This window comes from Lipophrys pholis (assembly GCF_963383615.2).
Source record: "Lipophrys pholis genome assembly, chromosome: 21".
NCBI lineage: Eukaryota > Metazoa > Chordata > Actinopteri > Blenniiformes > Blenniidae > Lipophrys > Lipophrys pholis.
In genome coordinates this window covers 18,339,775-18,364,317 of record NC_137649.1, presented here as the reverse complement: position 1 = coordinate 18,364,317, position 24,543 = coordinate 18,339,775, and the positions used below count along the sequence as shown (strand labels likewise).

Below are 24,543 nucleotides of genomic sequence, written 5' to 3'. Positions count from 1 at the left end.
GGCTGCTCGATTGTGCAGCATCAAGAAATTGGTGACACAATGAGCACAGCTGAAATCATCTATTATGCAACACTTGAATTTCCTCAACTTCCTTCAGCATTTCCAAATGTGCGGCACTTTCAGAGTCATGTTTGCAAATAAGGGCGCAACATACTGAAGATGCCCATTTTATATAATGCCACATCACTTACCAATAATGTGATAATTGCCTCCGTTATCCTGCGTACTGTGGGAATTTATGCATGGATTACAAAAGGAATAGCAGAGTGGTGTCCATTTGAATGTGTGCACTCACTTACTTCCAATCCAATAAGCAGGTACAGTGTTTGCTGAGCTTCATTTACAGCTGGCAGAAGCAATCGCTAAGATCTATGCCAGCTGTGTTTTTTTTTTTTTTTTTTTAGTTTTTTCTTCTTCCTATTGGTGCATGCTCGATGATAATTCAGCCATACGGGTAAATACCGAGCTGAGAATGTAATTAAGTTACTTGCTCACTGAATGGTGAAAGTTGAGCATGTTGGTGATTTGTGCCCGACTTCTGTTTTGGAAAAACATACAGATATGAGTGTATTTACCTCACGTCCTAAAAAGGAAAATATTGTGGCAAATACTATCAACTCAGACTCATTTCATTGTGACTGAAGTGCTGCAAAGATTCTTTGTTTCTGTCAATCAACACAGCAAGCTACTCATCCAGGGAATCCATTAAATGACCCGACCAAGCTTTCACGAGCTGCACACATTTGCAATTTACCTTTCAAAAGTCTTATCAGATTTTGAAACAATGAATTATTGATCCCTGGCAGAATATAAACACAAGCTGGTTTCTTATTTCAAGTCTATTCGGCGAGCCGAGATGAAAACTGTTGCCGTCACATTTGATCAAAAACATTTAAAAGCAGACCAAATACAGCAAAATGGATTTTTCCAGTCCTGAATGTAATTATTTTTTCTAGTAACTCAATTAATTGAAATAAAGTAATGGACGTTTGAAATAATTGTCTCGGTTTCTCCAAGGTGAAGTGGAATATCTAGTTGAATGTTAACCTTTTATATGAGAACAGGTGTTACACCTGGTTTGTAGTACTTAAATCACAAACAACTTTGTTGGGATTGAAGCTGACTGGACGCCCAGGGATTTTCGGGTTTCCGGAGTGACCCACCTTGCTTGGAGCCAGCGCGATCGCCACTGGGTCCGGTGTTGGGTGTGTACTTAGTGTCTCGTGTGGCGGCGCTGTGCCGCGTCCAGTCGAAATCATCGTTTTTGTCCTGGGTGAACATGCAGATGGGCTCTTCTTCAAAGCTGCAGTGGAATTCTCCTGATGACCGAGCAGATGAGAAGTGGCCTCACACATTCACATCTTCACAAAGGAGTGAGAAGCAATGCGTTCTGCCTGGGAGCTGCAATACTGTATGCAAGCCGTGTGACACCTCCTGTATATTTATGAGATTCCCCACAGTGTGTGTATCTCATGGGGATAGACAACAGCCTAAGTCCTAATTACACCATGCAATCTGCTGAACAGAATTTCTAAATTAAGACGTGACCTCTTGCTGACTGCTGTGTGAGCGTCACTGAACGTGTACAACAATATGTAGTTTGGCTCATTTCAGGCAGTTGACGCAAGCAAAATGAGTGTGTCTGGGCCTGAGACTGAAAATATGATGAATGTCATTCAGCGAATGACACTGAACTTTGTGTGGAAGCATTATTTTGAGGCCCAAATAGTTTTCTATGTGTATTTTTTTAAAACTGCAATCGAAATCATTCCTGATTTGGAACTCTCCTGCTTTTCATAGGACTGGAAGTAAAAATTAGGAGATTGTCCTTGGGTGTTTGTAACCTCTCGCAAGTCAGACTTTTTGTAATCAGTTTTTAGACTTGACGCTCGGTCGCTCCTTTTGCCATTCACTATCCCCGACCATTACTCTCCGCCACTTTGACAGCAATTTTTTAAAATCGTGGACTGCGCAGAGAGAAACAAAAACAGAGTTGTTCCAACATGAGGTCATGATGGGCGATATGTATGAAAATGTCGAGCAGTGCAAAGAGAGAGCACATGGAGGGAACTAATGCACTCACTTTAATGAAGGGGAAGCGCCGGGATCAACAGTGTCAAAACACCTAAACAAGGGGACACACTAATATTGCGCAGTGTCTTTAAAGAGACAGTAAAAAGAAGCATTTAGATTCAGGATGTAGGCATGTGCGCTGATAAATATTCATTGATTTATTAAAACGTAGCTGGGAGCAGTTTGGAGTGGTGACCTTGAGAGGAGCGGGAACAGCAGCTTTTACTCAGGTAATGGAGGTAACATAGACGGTGGTGGAGTGTGGGTGAATGCACCATGGGATGGAAGAGGGCAGTGATGCTGTGAGGCAGAGAGAAAGAGAAAGAGAGGGAGAAGGTGGTAGAGAGTGGGAGCGGGAGAAAGAGGTGGTGGAGTCGGAGAAGAGGAGGACAGGGGCCAGGATGGCAGGCACTCTTGACTCCTCTGCTTACAGACATGCAGATTTAAATGGAGGTCTCGCTCCAAGCATTAGACATCAACGCCCCCATCCACTGTTAGCTAAACTAAATGTTTTCGCCTTCCGCGCCCGGGAGAGATACGAGGATTTGGAGAATAGGCAGCGAGGAAGGAGGGAGGAAGAAGAGGCAGGTAAGATAGTTTCCTTCGGGGATTTGGATAATGATGTTGGTGATTAGGATGTTTGTTATTATGTTGGCAATGTTTGTGCGAACACCCACCGAAAATATTTCTCCACATATAAATAAATAAACCGGCATACACAACAGAGCAGTGCAGCAAAGCAAACAATGATTAAATGCGGATTCTCAAGGCGTGAATAATGTGAATTTGTTAAGTTTCAACAAGGAAATGTCTCATAAATGAAACTAAACACTGACGAATACAAACGCATGCAGAACGGACGCATGCATTATGCCTACAATGCACAGACGGTGCAAATTCACTCGTGCACGCACAAACACACACAGCGGGTAAAACGTGCGACGTCCTGCAGGGATTAGAAGTTCCCACCATGTCAAACAGTCTGCAACACGTGCACTCGGAAGGTTTTGCTCATCAAAGTTAATTTAGTTTCACTTATTGAAAGATGCACCAGCGCAGTATGACATGATGAGATCTCTATGAACTGTCCGGCCACTTTAAATCCCTCCACTGGTTTTATGGGCTATTACGAAAAAAAAAAGAAAAAAAAAGAAAAAGGACTTTGCTCTCTTTCACGACCGTTAAGTGAGGTGCACGTTACTTACTCAGGTGAGGGTTGATGGGTGCTGTGAAAGAGAAAGGCCAGAGACAGTTGTTAGTACAAAATACCTCGGATGTCTGTCATTGCATGCAACGCGTATTCAGGGGGAAACATGCACAGTAGCACTTAACCACTTTCGGTACATACACATGGTAGCCGAGGCTGTTAACCTTTTGTCCCGTTGTCATCGTCTATATTCTATTTGAGCCAATAAATGTCTACATGCATTAAACCTTGCGCACCACCATGTGGTTATGGGATCCTTCTGCATTTACTTTGTCCAAAGATGAACACTCAGCTGGACAGGTAACAATCAGCTGGCACACAAAAAAAAAATAAAAATCCTTAACAAGCTGGCGCACGGAGAGATGTCTGAGATTTGAATTGGAAAAGGTGACAACAGTCAGTCTTAGTCTGTTATCTAATGTAAAAGACGGAGGGATTAGAAAGACCAGCCTGACCACATTAATAAGCTTATAGCGCAACTGCTTATCATTACTGCCATTTACCGGCTCTGCTGATGTGCTCGTCCAAGGTGACTTCCATTTAAAACACTAAGCCTATTTCATACTTCCATTTAGAGGCCGATAAATCACAGAAATGAGTAATATTCACAAGTGTGTCCACTAATCACCTCCCTGCAACATACCTTTTGTGTTTTCAAACCTGTCACGAGGAAAACTTTTCCATTGAACAGGTCACTAAAACACATGCAAGACTTGTTTTGCATTCAGCCCACCTAGCCGCGGTTCAATGCCTCCCTCATTGATAATTTAAGAGGCTACTGCTGCAGCAAACACATAAAGGTCAAGGGTATCACACAGAGTTGCAACGAGCCAGTTAGTCGGCACTTCACTTTTTGCAGAGTAAATACCATTTAACCTGTCAAGAAGATTCATGGGCATTTTCATGATCGATTGCTGACCGGCTGAATAGATGCGATACATCAGCTTTACTACAAAACTATGTTGCTGTGTGATTTATGAAACCTTGCTGTTCATGGAGGGAATTGATTTTAATCCAACCAATTAAAGTGAGTAATAACAAATCATTCCTACAAAGGAATACATGTACTGAGGAGCTGGAAAGCACTGCTGCGCTGATGGAATTGGGCTTTTTTAAAAGCAGAAAGTGATTTCTGTTATTTGTTGTGCGGCAAATGTATGCCCCCTTGTTTGCTCATGGTGAAACGACTAATAAAGAAAGACGCACACAGAGAGAAGGAACGAGCCATCGTGAGCAAACCTTGCAGCCAAAATTGCATTTCCGATGTACACCACTCTATAAAAGACTTAATGATTCTTTATGTTAGCAACATAGTGAAAACACCTGCATCCCCACACGCTCGCTGTTTCCCAATGAATCTGTGCCGGACTGAGCGGAGCAGTGCAGATAGCAGAGGGGGAAAGAATCCTCTGATTTGCTGCAGAGGAAATGCTTTTAAATGAGGACTTACTGCCCTGGGCCTGTGAAACGGCTGCCGAGTGAACAGACGAAACTGTGCTCTTTCATGCTCACATTCCCGTACAAGTCTCAAACCTTCCTAAATTCTTCCTACCCCCCCCCCCCGTTTTTCAAGACTGTGTTTATAAAACCATGTTTCCTTGTCAGTGTATTTTTTTTACCTGCAGCTTTCCCAGACTGACTCAGTCCAGATGAATGTGTCTGCTGGGGCGATGTCTCTGCACCCACTGAGGAAATCAAGTCGAGCAAAGAAGTAGCCCGGAGGCTACTTTCCAACATTCACAGACTCCCTCTATAACCCCCAGACTAGCAGATAATATAACTTCCGATATGGATGGTGGTATTGGATATGCAAAAACAGAAAAAATAAATAAATTCAAACTGAGATATATGGTTGAATCAACTGTCTCAAACAAAGCACACTTCATAAGAAATGTTCCAGCTTTGTCTGTTTTCGGCTCCTGAAAACGTAAGCGGACCATAGCTGCCCTCCACAAAATGCAAGATTTTGTTAACGTATAGGTATGAAGAGCCCTCAAGCGAGCTCAAAAGGCTTTAGAAAATATCACAGATTTCTTTCTTAATGCAACAGCACACTGCGTTCCCCTCTAGCTAAATCCACCTCAATAATGATCAAGGATGAAATGTAATTTTGATAGTTGTCAAGATAAACACTCCCAGAGATCACAGAGCAGAGAGAAGTGGTTTATTTTTTTTCTTTCTTTCAAACTTGAGTTAAAAAACCACAAAATGAGGCACACATCTGTCTGACACTTGGTTTCTACTTTTTCCGTGGAAAAGGACGAAGCAAACAGTTGTTTGATGCATGACTACTCCCCATATAAACTTCCTAATTTTGATTGAAACACAAAGTGAGCTCATTGACCGCCAAAGGACATCGGTCTGTGGAGTCTGTTCTAGATACGGGCGCTGACTTCATCCTGGCAGGACTTCCTGCCCACTTACAGCCTGCAGCTGTATTACAAAGCAGCAGACGAATCCACGGCTGCAGCCAAGTGTCCTCGCAGACAATAGCAGACTGGGTTCTTCTTAACTGACCTCATATAATCCACACTCTCAGAGATTCCCATCCATCATTTTTAGGGGGTCTGGGTGGGTGCCACGGTGTTCTGAGAAAGCCCCGCTGACCGTTTCACAGCTCCGACCATCAGTTGGAATAACAGCAGAGTGGGTAAATGTAATTCAACAATCTTTCCCCTCATGTCTCCGTGACAAAAATACCAAGAGCGACATCACACCGTGGTGCCCTTCAACCGAACTCCTGTACAGAGGATGTTCGGCTTTGCATCGTCCCTGCAGTGAGGCGTACTCCTGGACCCAGTCGCAGCCAACTCATGTACAACACATTAATGTCAGCAGAAATGTATGAACTTTGATTTTAAGGTGATGCGGAGAAGAGAAAGTGAAAAAAGTCTCCACAGGTCAGAATCACTATATCATGTATCATATTGGACTGATTGCATCATTATATAGAAACATAGAGAGTCACATCCTATTATGTCAAATTGTATTACTGGTATATTGTATCACATTGTATGTGAAGGAGAATCATTCTTGTTTTATAGTAGATCGACTCCTGTTAAATTTTTTTGTATTATGTCATAATATATCCTATAATGAATCACACTGTAAATCATACTGTGTCATGTTTTAATCATGCGATCTACATGACTTCATATTACATCACTGTTATCACATTATGCTGTGTCACATCATGGGTCAGTAATTAAATTAAAGTCATGTATCAAATCAAACTATGCTGTATCCTATCGCACCTGATTGAATTGCATTGCCCGTCCATCCATCTTCTATACCTGCTTTTTCCAACAGGACGGGTTTCCAGCACCTCGCATATCTCACTGCACATTACTGCAACTGAACCGGGAAAACTGTTGTGAGGTGAGTGTAACAACCAATACACCACCGTAACAGACTACATCATTTACTGTTGTGTTCGATTGAAATATGCCATTTTACATATTACATCATGCCATGGTATATCATGTCAAGTCTCTACACATGCCAGCTGCATAATGTGTTGTATTGTCTTGTCCGACCACGATATACTGTATATAAAAAAAATAATCCACCCACCCACCCACACACACCCACACACACACACCCACACCCACACCCACACACACACACACCTTTAAGCAAAGTAAATACCATGTTCCATCTCAATTCACTAAAGCAGAAAACAGAATTACCTTTGGGTTTGTTTATATAAAAGAAAAGCAGAGGCTCCATAGAGTCCAATGTTTTTGTTCTAATCCAAGCTAACAAGGCACTGGCTTAGCACTGATACTATTTAATGGACATATATAAAGGAAGTATTGATCCTCTGAGCTCATCTAGTCCTCTCCTTGAATATGAATATATGTGTTCCATTAAACGAAAGCCTTTTATGAAGCCTGTACTCTAAATCATTTATAAGATAGCAGCACCACACACTACACTATCTTCCAAGGAAGACGGTGCCTTAACAAGCATTTTATAGTATTTAATCATATTGTCATGAAAACCCCCCCAAAAAAACTACCCTGCAGTAACAGAACATTTTGAGTCTACCACCCTGGAGGTCCCTGCACTGGGTCCACACTCAATCTGATTCTGAGATGCAACTGCTGCTACTTTTTAAAGGTTGCCAAGCATGGCATATAGTCTGCAGAGGCTGTCTAATACTAGTCTAAGTAAAATAGATGGAGTGTTTGTCGTGCTTCATTTCTGCCACACCACACCTGGTAAAGCTGCAGTTGAACATTTTTTGAGGAAAGATTCAGGCCACGTTTACTCGTAGCCAGGTTTTTACAAAAAGTGGTATTTCCCCCTCGACGTTCACAAAACAATCTTCATTGACACTGACCCGCATATACACCTGGTTCAGAGCTACTATGAGCATGCCAAACCTGTAGGGGGCAGTGCAACGAGAAGCGTAAATATCGAAGAATGGAAATCTCTGCCTACCGCCCTTTAGACGCAAACAGACAGAGTTTTTCTAAATCTCCACTGTGGCTGGAATCAGGAATCATCACTTGTGTTATCTTCTGTATGGAGTTCAAGGTTGTTAATTCTGGCCTTAACCTTTTTTTTCTTTCTATTTTTTCCTGTAAACTAAACTATTATTTAAAGGGTTAAAAGAAATACTGCCAGCTTTTAGAAACTCCATATTGAAAGCTTTAGGCTATTAAAATAAATAAATAGATATAAATAGATAAACAAAACTGTGGGATCTTCTGAAATTAAGTGTTCCCCTCCAGCCCACCTACGTTAGCGGTTTGTAACTCTTTTGTACAAAAAAAGAAAATCTCAAGCGAAGAGACAAGGACCACGCGCCAAATAGTACGACCTCAGCTATCTCAAGAAACTGATTTAAATGCATGATTTAGTTGGTTTTGCCTTGAAGAGAGGCGTCTGACTGTATGTGTCACTGTAAGCTGCATAAAAATGCAATATTAGGGGACAGCAGCAGTGTTTTACTGTGCCACTGTGAAGGTTGACAGGAGGCTTAAACATTAAATCCTGCATCTTGGAGAAAACCAGAGAGAGGGGGGGGGGGGAGTGTTACGAGGAACGCCAAACAGATGCTGAGTTTGTCACTGCAGCAAAATTTAAAGGAGTGTCTTCAGAGCTTGGTGACACAACCATTTTTCATTGTACAGCTGGAGACATTATAACCGCTTTTGTGTTTTCCTCCCAAGCGTCAGAAAAGCTGCTACCATCGGCTTAATGTACATCAGAATGATTGGTCGGCCTGTTGGGCGACAATGAGAAAACTCTCCCATCTTCAGATTTTCGGGGTCTTTGGTTTGCATTTCACAGCAACACTACTACGTCAGAAGTAATACGAGTCAAACAGACTGCTTTCCTTTTATTCTGGAGAGCGCTCTGCACACTTTGGCAAAAGGGTGGCTTCAACGTGTTTGCTGTCGCGTAGTGAACACACATACAGACGCGGACAAATAGTCAAATCCAACCTAAAGGTTTTTGGAAACTCGTAACAAGAGCGTCTTTCTGATTGGCGGTGAAGTCCAAAGCAAAAACAGGGAATATGTAGAGACAACACTGGAAAAGCTGCGGCTCGAGGTGAAATAAACAACGATTGTGCATCCGTCTTCTCTGTTGGTCTGGGGTTGCCAGTATCACAATTTCATAGACATGATAGGAAAACACATTTAAATGCAAATAAACAAAACAATGTCTGAAAGGCACCCAAATATGTGCATTTTCAGCCGCTTAGCCTCTGAATACCATATTGGTCTGAATATAACAAGGGTTATTATGGGAAACATGTCTGAAAAAGTGAGGTGGTCTCATGTTCGGGGTCTAAGGATAATGAGATATCTGCTCTTCTTTGTTATGTCTTTTAAATGTCAATTTATATAATCTGATACAGTTTGCATTGAGAAGTAAAATAATCTAACATCCACATACTGGTAACCTGTGTTCATAAAAATGAAGCATTACAGAGGTTACCTCAAGAAAAAAAATTCAAAAGCAGGTCGAATCACAAAGTGGTTAACAGACATATATAGTAGAGGGAACCGTGAAGACGGAATGAACATAACCAGAGCTGTGATTCAGCTGAAAGCGCGGAAAGTCTCCATAGAGCTTAACATCTCTGATACTGAGAGTCTGGGCTGGTGGAGAAGATTCATGTAGTGTACTGGGCTGTCTTTAGGGTGGAATGTGGGCCAGCCTGATCTCAGAATACACTGAGAAGCTGCTGTCTTTACAACCGTATCATCTGTCTTGACCCCCTGAATCACAGGAAAATACACCCCGCTGTCCACTATTGCCAAACCTGAATGGCCCTGGGAATTAAATCCATTGTAGAGATTTTTCACTGGTTGCAAAACACATCGTACACATTATATATATATTTTTTTATGTTGTGGATATTCTTCAACACTGAGAGATTGCAAGAGATCCAAATAAAAAAACAAGTTGCATTCATTCCAGCTTACCATAAATCCCTTAACCAGTGTTTTAGTTTTATTTTTTATATAGTATATGGCAGGGCTCCCCTGAGGGTAAAAGAGAACTTCAGAGGGGTGCAGAAGGAGGACAAATAAAGGGGGACGTATTTTCCTGCTTTGATTCTTTTCCTTTTAAGGCGGTGAGATCTTTGATCCTGTCTTAAAGAGTGGGGTCTTTCGTTGTCGCCGACCTCTACCACATTACATCACGTTTAACAAACAATAGAAATGCAGCAGAAAGTGACGTGACAATCAAAAGAGCACCAACAATACGAGACAACAGTGTGCAGTAACAGTCTGCACGGTGTCCTTCCGGTTTGGTTCAATGTCAGCTTTTTATCCGTTTTTTTTAAAGACACCGTTGGCGTACAAATATGGTTTACATGATAACGTGGTTAATCTCCCATGCTGAAGTTCATCCCAGCAGTTGTCAAGTCTCATTCAGTGACAGTGACATCGTCGAGTCAAACTGACAGTCTTATACAAGAAAAACAGCTAAAAACTCATATTTTACAGAAACGTCGAGAGCAGGGGTGGCAAACACATTTCAGTTCAGGGGCCACATACAGCACAATTTAATCATGAGTGGGCCAGACTGGCAAATACAATTAGTAATAAACTTCATAAAATCATATATGTAACCATTACAATAATTCAAAATATCAAAAAGAGAATGAGTTACTCTTTTTATTACCTTTGTACTGATAATAAGTGATAAGAAGTGTGGCGTTCCACCAGACATTATGGGAATTATTATGGGGAGGTGGTGGTCATCGTCTCTTGGTTTGAACCCATAAAGATAAAACTTTGTGCTACAACTTGGACTCAGATGTCCCGCAGGTCCCTGAACCCCCAGTGATACGATGCTGGGACTGTATATTTCACATGTCAGTCAGAGCTTCTCGTGGGACCGTCTCTCAGAGCAGAGTGGATTCAACTCAGACCCACATTAGCCTGCTGCAGTGACGCTATGATGTGCGTGGAGAACAGAGGAGCCCTAGAGTGATAATTAGTCCAGTCTCTGGTTGGGCAGACGATTTGCACATCAGCATTGGCTCTCTTCTAGCCTTTTTTTTTTTTTTTTTTTTCTCACTTTGTTCCTCTGTCTTTCCCTTTTCTCCCCGGTCTCAACTCGGCTGGCTCCATCTCCCCTTCTGCCTTAATTATCCCTGACTTCTCTTTCCTTCTCTTTGACTGGGTTTGATTTAATTCAATTCAACTGAATTCGATTCAAGGTGTAGCAGAGGCCGTGCTGTATCACAAACTACTACAAAAGTAACAGCAGAGAAAGTTTATGCGCCTCACTCTCTTCCCCTCTTTCCCAATTCTCTTTTCAGCAGCCATGATGAGCTGCAGTGAAACTGAATTATTCACAACTGCAGCAGCAGCACCACTCAGGAAGAGCTCAGCAGCCAGTGATAGACTGAACGCAGCCAGGTCAGCGAGTTTCTGAACATGCACATTTAAAGTACCTGTGCATCTGTTCCCGGGTACCGCAACTGTGGGCACGACTGTAACCTTTGTATTTTTGCCAGTGTGCTGTCCACCCGGCTGAAGAACCTAAAGAGTCCATTTGCAACCTGCCATTTTATTCTGTAGTGAAACACGGTGAGTTTTCATGTATTGTCACAGGGCTGGCTTGTCTACAGTACACACAAAACACACACACTTCATGATGTCCTTCTGGCTGCTATTTATGGTAGCTTCTGGCTATACTTTTATCAGTGAACATATCCCGACTTTATATGAGTTTAACCTTGCTTGTTAATATTTCTGTAAAATGCCAGCTTTAATTATGTCATTGAGTCTTCCTGGAGCTTGAGCTTTTATCTCTCTCTCTCTCTCTCTCTCTCTCTCTCTCTCTCTCTCTCTCTCTCTCTCTCTCTCTCTCTCTCTCTCTCTCTCTCTCTCTCTCTCTCTCTCTCTCTCTCTCTCTCTCTCTCTCCCTCTCTCTCTCTCTCTCTCTCTCTCTCTCTCTCTCTCTCTCTCTCTCTCTCTCTCTCTCTCTCTCTCTCTCTCTCTCTCTCTCTCTCTCTCTCTCTCTCTCTCTCTCCAACCTGCCCAGGGTTCGTTGCCTTCTTTTCTCATCTTTTTCTCCCCTCCTATCTCCTCTCACCGCAACCTGTTGAGGCAGATGGCCACCGACCTCCGAGACACACCTGTCTGGAGTCTCTACGTGTAAAAAGGGATGTTTGCTTCGCCAGTGCTCACTCAGTGTGGGCTGGTTTTCTCTCCTGAATACGAACATAATTATAATGCACTTGGTAGGTTGCTTTGAGGAACTCCAAAAGGTCTTGTCATTACTTAGATTCTACATTGATGACTTGAAATGACGTCAACAAAAACTATTCTTTCTGAAAACTGATTTTGATCTCTCAGAAAAGCCACACGAGGTTCGTCGAGGATGAGGACATTTCGAAGTATTTACATTTATGACGTCTTCAGGCAAACAAGAGGGATGAGGAAGAATCACAAACAAAAAAGTACAATGTACTGGGGTGAAGCAGATGAAGAGGAGCCGTGACTCACCGCAGACCAGCTCGGTTTGTCGACGGATCTAAATACATGTTTGAGTCATCCGATGCTTTGATGTCATGATGATCTCTCAAACACAGAAACAACAAGTCAGCCTTTGCCGCGGTTCAGGACAGGCCTGACTCAAGCAATAAAGGTCAGCAGGAAGGGATTAGTCAGTTCATCAGCCTGCATTTGGCTCAAAGTGCGAAGCAGCAAAGCGCGCTGATTTGAAGCTGTCTTCTGATGACTGAATGTGTTAGATGCAATTCAAATTACTATGAGTTCATTTTTTTTTCAAACCAGTCCTTCCTCATACGTATCATACATAATACATCATCTCTGTGATCATCGTAATGGCTCCTGATACCACAGTGAGTTTTGAATCTCCATCAGTGTTGAGTACATGTGTCATGAAGCATCAGCGCAATCTGAAGCTGGAGTTGATGTAAGAGTATTTCTGAGTGAACTGAGGGATAACATCTCCAGCTGAAGCAACAATTCTACCACCACCTGTGCCTGTACCACCACCTGTCTAAACCGAGTACTGAAGTGAATCCAGCTCTGTTGTTGCTTCATTACCTTTGCTTTTGTTTCCACCTTCTGATGTTGAAAATGCTGAAACACTGCAGGAGATATACCCCCCCCCCCCCCCCCCCCCCCACCCCCCCCGCAAAATCCCCAATATAATAAACATAAACAACAAATTCTTATGTTGGAAGTTTCAATTTCCTATTAGAGCAAAAGTTTGTTTGGCTTGTTGTAGAATAAACTGCAGTAAAAACTGCTTTGTGGTCAGAAGAATCACCGTTTCAGATAATTCTTGGAACCTGGATGCTGGCAGACAAGTTAAACCCTGAAGCCCCATGGTGCCAGGTCGAAGTAGTGCAAATGGCACAAGCGGTTAACACATAGGAGAGTACACACAAACACACACACACACGCACGCACACACTCACTCCCAGATGTGTTTTTTTTCCAGGAAACCCTTGCATATTTCATCAAGACAACATTAGATCACATACTTCATTCCATCTCAATGCCATGGCTCTAAAGCTGAGGAGTCAGTTCACCAATGGAAAACCAGATCCATCCATCCTTCCATCCATCCATCCATCCATCCATCCAATTAATAATTAACCTTAAATGCATGTGTAACCAGCTGGACCCCCCCCCCAGAACATGCAAACTCCACTCGAACCAGTAACGTTCTCACCACGAGGCGACAGAGTTACACCACCTGCAGCACCAAATGGTTTACCCACTTAGAAGATTGATGCTGCCGGATGGTAAACACGACCCTGCTCCATTCTTTGGGATCGGTGAAGCAGTGAAAATCCACTTCGGATTTATGCCTTACTTTAATGCGTTGTCTTTTACATTTCACACATCATCTCAACCTTCATGAAGCCCAAGTTTTCGATCAGTCGCTGCTTAAGCACTCACCACTGTAGGTAACGATGCGGATGGTGGAGTCTCCCTCTCCGAAGCGGGTGATGGGGGTGAGGCGCACCTCGTAGGACTCGGGCTTTATCAGCTCTGTCAAGTTGTGGGTCATAAGCTCCCCTTTGTTGATGGCTCCATCCACTGGGATCTCCTGCTCCCACCAGCGCTGCAGCCCCATCTGCACAGGAAGACGAACCATCAGAGGTTTGGATTATTAAAAATTACAACACACGCTAAGTTCTGCATAAACACACAGATACTCAATCCATAATTAATCAGCAGTAAAAAAACATCAGAGGCTGCTACAATCTGCTCCTTAAGAAGCTACCAGTACTGGAGTTGGATAAATCAGCAGTGAAATGAATTGATTCATCATAACCGCTATGAGAGCACCTCCAACAACTGGCAGCAGCGGAGTGCTTTTCTTCTTCAAACCGCAACTGATGACAATGAGGCCACGCAATAACATGTGACAGCTTGACTAAGAAGTAACCTGAGATAATTATCTGTCTCTTTGATATCTGGATCAGATCGAAGCTAAGAAAGCTTGATCATAATTGTCCTCGGTGCTCAGGCTGTTTTTGACTCTCATTTGTTGGTGAGACATGACAGAGCTTTAGTTGTTTTTGGCTGCTGAGGCAAATCCAACTGATGAAGTCTGAAATAGTTGGCTACTGCCTTTCGGAAACATTCCGCCCTCATCGGAGGTCCCTCGGTGCAGGTGAGGCAAGGTTGTGATGGGATTACACTCAAAGGCACGGTTTGGCAAACAGGAGCTCCAGCAGGCTGCATGGCCACACTTGAAAGCCAACAACCCAGCGAGGTACACAACAATCTTAACAGCAGAGGCCCTCGATTATCTCGAAAACCACCTTCATGGAGAGATGGAAGTCATGCCCAGTAGTGGAGAATGTGCTTCCTCTGTCTCGACACCAATAAAAAGGCAACTTTTATTTTAGATGTCTATCGCTAATAAACCTTTTGATGATGATAGCTGAAATCTGTTTTCTACTGAAATGTTTTATTGAATAAAATGACAATGGTGCCTTTTCAAGAAGTGATATATATATATATTTTCAGATGTCATCTTTTTTGTTATTTGTGGGATGGAACAAGTAGTTCTGAAAAGTTAAGAGAAAACATGTATTTGTTTGCATAATTTGCAATTGATGTAATTAAAGTAAAGACACATGTAAGACAAAAATGCAAGAATCACATCATGAGTGTGTTGTATTTGATATTGTGAATTTACTAATGGGGTTAACTCCTTGAATCCTGAAATTCGAAGAAAAGCATAAAAACGAGTCGAGTAATTGGTGAAAGTTGCGAAGGCTTTCGGTGGATGTTTTGACAGGATTATTAATTGATTGCATTAATACGCAGTATCACAAATCAAAACAATCTTGAAATAAACTAAATTTTCAAGATCAATTTGATCTTTTGACGATTACAGATATTTGGGCTCATTTAGGCTCCTTTTTTATTGCCAGGAATGTTTATTCATCGTGTTTGGTCTTTGGTCTTTGTTCATTTCATCTGCCAGCTATTGATGTCTGAAGGGATTCATATGATTCACCAACATTTAATGCAATACAACAAACCCAAATTTCCCTTTTTAGGTGGCTGACAGCTGGATGCTCATTAGCCACATTTGTTTTGAAAGCAAAGCTCCCAGCATCTAATTCATCTATGAGGAAGCAGGAGTAAAAAAAACAAAACAAATAAAGTTTCACTCTCCCCATTAAACATATACCTGTCTGGCTTACAGGAGTGCTCTGTGAGTACAGTTGCACTCTTCCTCATCCCTTTAATGATTCGCTGTAATGATGTTCCACATTGTTTCATTGTTCTTTCATACAGGGACCTTGAATCGGCAAGGAATTCATATTGGGCCGACGCACAATGCACAGCACATGAGCGAACCCGCTTTTAGTCGACTCAGCCCAGGTATCACAAAAATTAAAAGATCCTCATGCCGTCGCGGTACAACACGTCTCCTTTGGAAATCCAAAGAAACCAAAAAGATTGAAGGTTTGTTGTTGCATTTTCTGGGGGGCAAAAAAAAAAAAAAGAGAAAGAGAAGAACTAGGGTACATTTTATCCTTTAATCAGTTTAAGGGAAGTGCCACAAAGAGAAGTTACAACTTCTGCATCACAATTAGTGACTATACATGCCCTCCTCGGCCTGCCGAGATGAAGAAGAAGTGCGATACGGGCAGAGAGCGACAGAGATTGAGTGAATGCAGGTGTGATAGCAGGGAAGCCGCATCAGTGTGGATGTGTGAGAACAATACCAATTAAGTAATTACTTAGAGCCTGGATGATCTGCAATTATGGGGTGCAAGTTTTCATCACTATTAGTTTGCAGGTAAATAGAGTGTTTTGTCTGTCACTAGTAATTGCAGATGGGGCACTTGTCCCCAGCTATCCCTTGCAAATTGCATCTTTCCTCCCAAGTACAAAAGGCATGGTGGTTAATTGCCATAAATTACAAAGTGTTGGCCTGTAAATGTTCGTGTTGTGTGTTGTGTGTGTGTGTGTGTGTGTGTGTGTGTGTGTGTGTGTGTGTGTGTGTGTGTGAAAGAGAGCATTACAGAATTGTTGCTATCTCTCATTTCAAATAGCCTTTTCTTTCTATACAAATGGTTCAGACAAAGAACTTTTTTTCCCCTTGACCACATCCTGACATTTGTTTTGTTGATTCAATATTTAGTGGTGTGATTACGTCTGGAGGGTAAGGTTAGCTTTCTGTGTCTGTAATAACATTCAGAGTTAATCAACTCATTCAGGACTTGAAGTGACGCTCATGCTCTTCTCTTAAGACCCGATCGCAACGTGAGCGAGTTTTAAATGATGCTGCAGGAATACCTCATGAATCACCAAAAAATAGCACGGAAAACCAAAGGGAGAAGTGCACAAATAGTGAATTCAGTTTTAACTATGCAAAGTGGCACTCATTAAAAGATTTAGAAATTGAAAACGTCATCTCGTGAGAGTTGTTGAAGATTATTTGAAAACTTGTTTTGTTTTTTTTTGTTCCAGCTACTCAGTTATTTTCTACTTTTTTCCATCTTCTATACTTTATCCAACTTTAGGGAGGCAAAATGCTGGAGATTATTTCATCTGACTATAAAAGCAATTTTAGAAGCATCAATTAGCCTCAAATGCATGTTTTGGATCGCGAGAGAAAACTGGAACACCTGATGCAACTTGATAAAACTGTATGTTTCCTAAACTATTTCTGGTTTTAAATGTGTCTAATTGGGGAAACATTCCTTGACTTCCATAAAAGATTATACAATTGTGTTGCCACATCATATGCCCACAATCTGTATTGACAAGCTGTTTTCTGTGTAAAATAATGCCGTTTCACATTAAAAGTACCAACGAAGGAAAAAAAGGGCCGGAGTTGGATTCCACCTCTCCAACTCTCTTTTCGGGTCTGTGACTTCTTTCAATTTTTATTTTCAGTGGTCTTTACATGGACCTCAGCACAGAAATATTCAGAAAATCTGGAATATTCAGACAATCTTTCTTAGGAGAAGCTGAAAAAAAGAACGATCTATTTGTGCATTCCAAGTTGTTTCTAGTGGAAGAAATATAACTTTCTTGGACAAGTGGACAGACGAGTCAAGGTTGTCCTCCTTCATAATACTTTCAAACCCACCTATGTGCATTTTTTATGTGTTTTGGTTTTGTTTTGCTGTGTGATTGATTGATTTTTTTTTTTTTTCTTTTTCTCTTTGACCTTTGAATCAAAGAACAGACCAGAGAACAGAGTTCCCTGAAAAGTCATTTCCGATTAACTCAGAACAGGTCCACGAGGGGCACAAACAAGGAACCACTCATCCATCACTAATTGCCTAACTGTTAGTTACTCATTACATTTTGTTATGGTTAGTTTTGATATGACTAACAGTGAATTACAAATATATCGATTATTCACTTTTGAAATGACTCCAGCTTACATTGTCACAAAAACAAACTTAAACAAGATGGTTTTGTTTTATAAAACCCTTTTGGCTGACATTCAATGTTAATACAGGGGAGATCTTCTCAATAAAAATGAAAGTCTGTTTCTGTTCCATGCAAGCGTGGTTGAATTGAGAAGTTGAGATGACTTGGGTTCTCTTTCATAACTGTGGTGCAATACGTCCACCTGCATCCACTGACCCTGCCATACTTCACACATTGTGTAACCACAAGGCCACACTTCATTCACTAGATTCCTCCTTTCTTTCGTGGTTTCAATAAACTGAGGATCGTTAACAAACAAGGCATTTTTTAAATGATTTGCACGCGTGTGTGTATGACCCCTTTGTCATGAGATTTCTGCATTCCTGCCCCCTGGCTAATTCATTGCTGTAATATGCAACGTAAAGGTTTATGTTTGCATTTTATTTCAACACCCCCCCCACACATGACGGCTCCTATTCATTTAATCCTTCATGCAATATTCAGAGCGTTTTCTCCTTGTGCCTCCAGACTCAAAAGGCCGTGATTTTATTTATTTTTTCTTTCTTGTCTGCAGCCATCAGTGCCCTTGATACAAAAAAGACAACTTTTTTTTTCCCCCAACCGTGTGGGCTTTCTTTAGAAAAATAAAGAAAAAAAAAAAGAAAAAAAAAAAAAGAAGAGAAATGCTTTTTGCCTTTTGTTCACTAAACACACTCCAGACATCTATGTACTGGTTTGTAGCAGGGAGAAAAGCTTGTAACACAATTTGAGGGTGTAGTCACCTGTCAAGTCTCTTTACTTGAGCGATGCTGGGAAGACAACTAAAGTGTCAGGCGGGCATTAGCTGTTACAATCATGTTTTACAGGTACTTGTGACCTACAATGTGTCATCGTACACAATACATGCATGGGCACAATACAGCCAGTAAAGCTTTTCACTCTACTTTCAGATTTTTCATTCATCCAGATTTTTGTGTTTCTTTCTATAAAAAAATAGACAAATCTATTTAAATCAAAAATGTTTGACATGAATATCCCACTTTATTTCAGTTGAAACATTCATAATGAATATGTTGCGCATGTTTGAATGCTAATGAAGATCGTATTGTATTGGCAGCATGCTTACAATTGTGTTTTAATCAGCGCACAAAGTCCAGTGGATAGTGCTAAGAAGTACGACTAATGGAGGAGTCATGAGGAACCGGGCGGTGGGAAAGGTCCCCCCCACCCCTCGGCAAAGCCGAAGGCGTCAGATAATCACTCAATATGGTTCTGGTTAAACTTCAGAAATGGACTTGTTTTGCATTCATCTTATACTCAGAAACATAAATTATGCCACTCCTTCTCACCACTTCAGTAAAATAGCCTTTATTTTGTGACTATAAAGTTTTTTATGGGCAATGACTATAAATTATAGCTGTCAAAATGAAGTAATAACTGCACACACCAATGTAGTGTGAAACTAGATGGCACCTCTGCAGTTTTATTTCCTCCCACTCTTGGTCCTTTTATACGATGGCGAGCTTGTTGTCTTTTCAGCCATGTTTGTTATTGTCATGTGTGAGGTTTAGATGGAATATCTCGATCCTGTAGGAGGCAGGTGTGATTGTGAAGAGAGTTCTTTTTTTTGAGAATAATAGATCAACTTATTAGATCACAGTTTTGGAAACAAGGTTTTGGTACCTCGATACCGACACCAGTATTGAGTATTGGGTCTGATACTGGACGGAGTACTCGTACTCGAGAAAAGACCCCTGATACAACTTGGCAAGAACTACATGACGTCATGCGTCTGCAACGTCTCACGCAGGTATGCAAAAGACCCCAAGCGATGTCCATGGCTCGGAAATCCTTAAATGACAGACTGTAAATTATGTCCTGCCAAAATATCAAACGAAAGCTTAAAAGCTCCTACAACACCAGCAACTCAATCACCAGACATTTGAACCAACAGAGTTCGCCCGATGTCACTCATTAGTTTAACTGCTCAGCACGTAACTCCCATGCTACATGCTACATGCTACAGAGCTTCGCGGCTCACACACGACTGATGCTACCTGCTACACATGATTAAAGTATGATTGATACTCTCATTAACCGCAATCTGGAGCCCGTGGCGGCACACAGCAAGCTTGGTCCATTAGTCTACAGTACGTAGTGTCTATCCACGCACTGCCCTGTGCGTCCTGTAAGGCTGTTAGAAGTGCACATAGTGTTGATGCATAGGCTGTGCAGTGGTGGTTTACGGCAATGCATAGCATTTACGTATGAAGTATAAATTAACCATTTGATTAATGGCATTTAATAAGTACTCGGACCGGTACTCATTATGGGCGAGTAGCTATAGGTTAGTACTTATAAAAGTGGTATCAGTGCATCCCTTCTTTTTTGGAAGTGTAAATATGTAAAAAAATTGTCTCAGTAAAAAACAAAAAAAACTGTTGTAAAGTTAAAATAGCATAGCATAACAAAAAGTGACTGTTTTTGCGGTGGTGGAGCGCATGCCTGAAAACAGATGAGAAATATCAACAGAAATCATACTGTAAGTCAGAAAGTGTCAAATTCATTTTAGTTCAGGGGCCGTACACAGAACAATTACATCTTGAGTGAGCCGGACTGGTAAAATAGTGCTATAATAACCTTTAAATTTTAAAACAAGCACAGCACCTGGTTCTCAGTGGTATTTGTACAATTTGGTTCTAATGCAAACATACCAATTAAAACACTTACTTTTGAGATTAGACCAACAAGGGTAAGTACTGTTGTCATTCACACACTCTGCCATAGTGATGATGGGTTTACTGCACAGCAAAATGACAATATGTTGATGTGAAACTGGCATTGTGTGCAGCGTAATTTAAAGCCTTAGATGATGATTAAATATTTGTCAGTGGCTCAGTTAAGCTCTGATGAAACAAGAACCCATAGAAACTTTTCTTCAACCACTTTGTTTGAGTGTTATTAGTTTGTAAAATTAAAAGTGCCAATAACTTGAGGACAACAGTACTTACCACAACAGGAAGTAAAATGAAAATGATATATTTAATTCAGAAATGAATTTAATGGGCAGATTACTGCGGGAGCTCTCTGTCAATTAACTCTGAACATCTTGGGGTTTATATCTCAAGTCATTATTGTTCTCAAACTCCAAACACATCCTTCAGCTTTTCATGCACCTGTGTGTGTGTGTGTGTGTGTGTGTGTGTGTGTGTGTGTGTGTGTGTGTGTGCGTGCGTGCGTGCGTGCGTGCGTGCGTGCGTGTGCGCCTGCATCCAAAAGCAGGCAATGGCATCCTCAAACTCCAAAACGAACAGAAACGGAAGTAAATACCTCAAAGTTTTCTCCCTATGTGAAATCTAGGCAGTGCTTAAATGAGCAAAGTAAATCAAAACCAAATGCTGATTGAAAAAAATTAATTTAACTTTTGGGACATTTCGAATGGTACGTACACTCACTGGCTTATAGATTTTGCACCTTGGTTTTGAGTCCCATTAATGTTCACTGATTCCCTGCGTCTGTGCTCACTTAAGGTTTCTGTTTACATCCCATTACCTCTCACTCTCCACATTTTCCCCACAGAGGCAGAGTGCCATATTGATTTAATTTCACTTGATTGCGGAAGCAGTTCATGGGGCTTTTATGGCAACTGCGAGAAAACAACAGGACGGATCAAAGCAATAGGAAACAGGAGGATCATCAAACTGACAGTGTAATGTTAGATGTGAGCTCATCTCCTGCAGATTGCTTGCATGTAATTAGTATGACTGCTATTGATCCGCCTGAACACTCTTGTCAGATCAATTGAAAAAGCGCCCCCAAAAATGATAAAGGAGGATGAGTAGAAACAGCCTGTGCAAGATGGGAGGATGTGGGCTGAGAGAGAGAGAGAGAGAGAGAGAGAGAGAGAGAGAGAGAGAGAGAGAGAGAGAGAGAGAGAGAGAGAGAGAGAGAGAGAGAGAGAGAGAGGCAATCAGGCTTCTGGACGGAGGAGAATCCTCTGAAGCAACCAGCTACAGTATCAAAACAAGGGCGGATGTCACGCCTTTCCACTGCATCCTTGACAGGTACAGTGATTTGTGTTTTGTGCCTCCAGCCTGTGCATGCCTTTCAGCCAGAGCCTCATTCCCATTTCCCCTTCAGTCAGGCTGTCTTTCACGAGGGCACTGGACGATAACACAAAGCAATCCATTACACAGGCATGAGTCATAAGTATTAATTCAAAAGTAGTGAGAGAAAATGATAATAATTTTCAGGGACTGGCAGGAGAAGAGCTGCTGCTGGATCTATAAATAGATTGAAGTGGTGTGTCGCCCATGTACCGGAGCTTTCGATCCTCTACCACTCTTTCAGTCAATCTGAGGGTATGTTTTTGTTTTTATTGACAAAATAAACCTCTTACGCAAGACATTCTCCTCTCACCTTCTGCCCTTGCTGGCTTGACACTTCTTCCTTTTTCCGGTCCCAACTTTTCTCCATCAAATGACATTTAAAAAAAAATAAAAGTCTCATTATTACTTTGAATCAATACAAAAAGCTGAGATTTAGCCAATTGCAAAGTGTACACTGTACCATGAAATGGTGCAAAAAGTCACAATTTCCCCTTCAGCAAAGAATCCCTTTCATCTAAAACAATGGAAAATTGGCTGCTATGCCTTGGAGGAAGGAAATAATGGTCACACTGTGTACCCTCTTGAGATATCAAGGCATGAAGGTAGAAAGACATTAATTTGCCCAAAACACCAACTCTCTCCTGAAATATGCTGCGTTACAATGTTCGCTCACTCAGTCACTCACTCACTCACTCACTCAGTCACTCACTCACTCACTCACAATCGGCAAATTAATGCAACAAATGTAATTTCGGAGTTACAGTCGATCTGTTGCAGCACAGACGCCGACGTTATCGCGCTAAACATAAATGTGCGCGGGACAAGCTGAAAATAGGACAAAGCTGATGCATTTTCTTGGCCAGTTTTCAGACAAACGCCTGGCGAACGCAAACACGGGCTGTGATAGCACACCGTAATTTATTACCACATGGACCAGCTGAGATAGTTGACAGAAAAAAGAAATAATCATTTCGCTCCGCAAACATAACGGGATTGTATGTGTTTTTCAAGCTTCAATTCCTTGCGGGCATGGAGTGAAACAAACATGACGTTATGTTATTCATTACAAACACAACTGTCAGGCTGATTCTGAGCAGGAGTGGGGGAGTTTCAGCACTGCCGCATGCGGTGACAATTTTCCAATAAATGTCCTTGTTTTTTTTTGTTGTTTTCTTTTATTGTTTGTTGAACAGCGGCTCAGTGCTGCAACGCAAAGCCAACGTCACCCTGTATTTCTGCCGTGTTAATGGAGCTCGTTCAACATTTTAAACTTTATCTGAAGACAGTGCCACACCTGCTGGTGTAAATATGAAGCTGTGGAGACCAAGTGTGCTGCACATTGCCACGGGGAGATAGAGAAAGAGAGCGAGGGCGGCAGAGAGAGGAAGGTGTGCATTGATTGCCAAAAGAGAAAATGTAACCATGCCATCCATCAACGCTGCCTGCCTGTCATCTGCGGAGTTTACTTGAGAAGCAGAGAAAACAGAAGCTGGGCTTGCTATTTCTCGCGGCGGGGTCCCATTCCACTCCTCTGAAGGAGAGCGAAGACGCAAGCAATCCATGAAAAACACAGCCCCCGTTCAGCTGACTACCTGTGACAGGTTCTTAGTGAGAGACCACATCCTCAAAAGGTGCACAATAAGACACAGACGGAGTCAGAATTAGGTTTAGTTCAACAAGCAGGCAGAACAAACCCTGTTACTGCTCTTAACTTGGCAAAGACAAAGGTGTTTTCCAACCCTGCGACACAAAATGACTGATACTCTGAGGAGTTTGGACCAATAGCATCGACCCAATGAATATTGGAGCGGAATGCAACATTTCAAGCTCGAAAACTCACGCTGTGGCGGCGACAAAAGCTTTTTGAATTGGCACTAATGAAAAGTGAAGCAGCCAGCAGGCAAGTAGGGTGAAAAGTAATGCGGCTCCTACCTGTCTGATGCCCAGTCTGTAGGCAACGATGCGGTCCACGGCGTTGGGGTTCATCTGTGTCCACTGCAGTTTGAAGCCATAGACTCGGGGTCGGTTCTGCCACAGAGGGCTGTAGGTATCATAATAGAACTCCGGAGGGTAGGCTTTTCCTGAAGAGAAAACACATGAATACGATCTCATCAGAAATGCTTAACACACCCGCAAATAACGTCTATCTACACATTGTCTGGAGCGGTGCATGAGTGGCCAAATGACTGCAATTGAATCGTGAAGGACCTTCAAATAGATATAATGAAAGCCGCAGAAGCCAAGATGTAGTGCTGCCAAAACCTCACATTGATAAATAGTCTCATTCTTCAGTTTGTCCTTTTTGTATTGTTTGAAAGTCTCCAATGTCAAGCGAATGTGTTTCTTCAGACTTTCCATGAGAGCCACGGACAATTGTACAAGCCAGATGTGTGTTCAGAGTATTACTCAACCTCAAAAAGTTGACTTGAATTCGGCTTTGTGCCCCTTGAGGAACCATTTCAAACTTGTGCTCGAATGTAACAAAGCTAAAAGGAGCCATGGTGGTATGATAGTTAACAATATTGCCTCCCAGTGAGAATAATGCTGTGTGAATCCGGCCTTCCTGTGTGGAGTTTGCATGCTCCTCCTGTGTCTTTCTACATAATGGCTACTTTAGCTCCATGTAGATAAATAAAAACAGGGGCACAATAGAAATGGTGCTCCGAATAGATACAATCTCCCCAAATTGTGTTTTTTTATTTCGAAGTTTTGCTTTTTTAAATTTTTCTCTCTTTGAAATCCTTCTATTTATATTTATTCATGCATTTTTAATGCACAT

At 41.8% G+C, this 24,543-nt stretch overlaps 1 protein-coding gene across 2 annotated transcripts in view; it reads right to left on the bottom strand.

Moving 5' to 3' along the window:
* LOC308126182 (MAM domain-containing glycosylphosphatidylinositol anchor protein 2) overlaps positions 1 to 24,543 on the bottom strand; it is a 188,129-nt gene that overhangs the window by 13,903 nt on the left and 149,683 nt on the right. For both annotated transcript variants that reach the window (XM_080490365.1, XM_080490364.1), the window contains exons 11-14: positions 23,697 to 23,845; positions 13,699 to 13,876; positions 3,279 to 3,299; positions 1,164 to 1,319 (exon numbers count right to left, since the gene is read on the bottom strand). In XM_080490365.1, the coding sequence (XP_080346491.1) occupies positions 1,164 to 1,319; positions 3,279 to 3,299; positions 13,699 to 13,876; positions 23,697 to 23,845 (504 nt within the window). The remainder of the gene's footprint in view (positions 1 to 1,163; positions 1,320 to 3,278; positions 3,300 to 13,698; positions 13,877 to 23,696; positions 23,846 to 24,543) is intronic.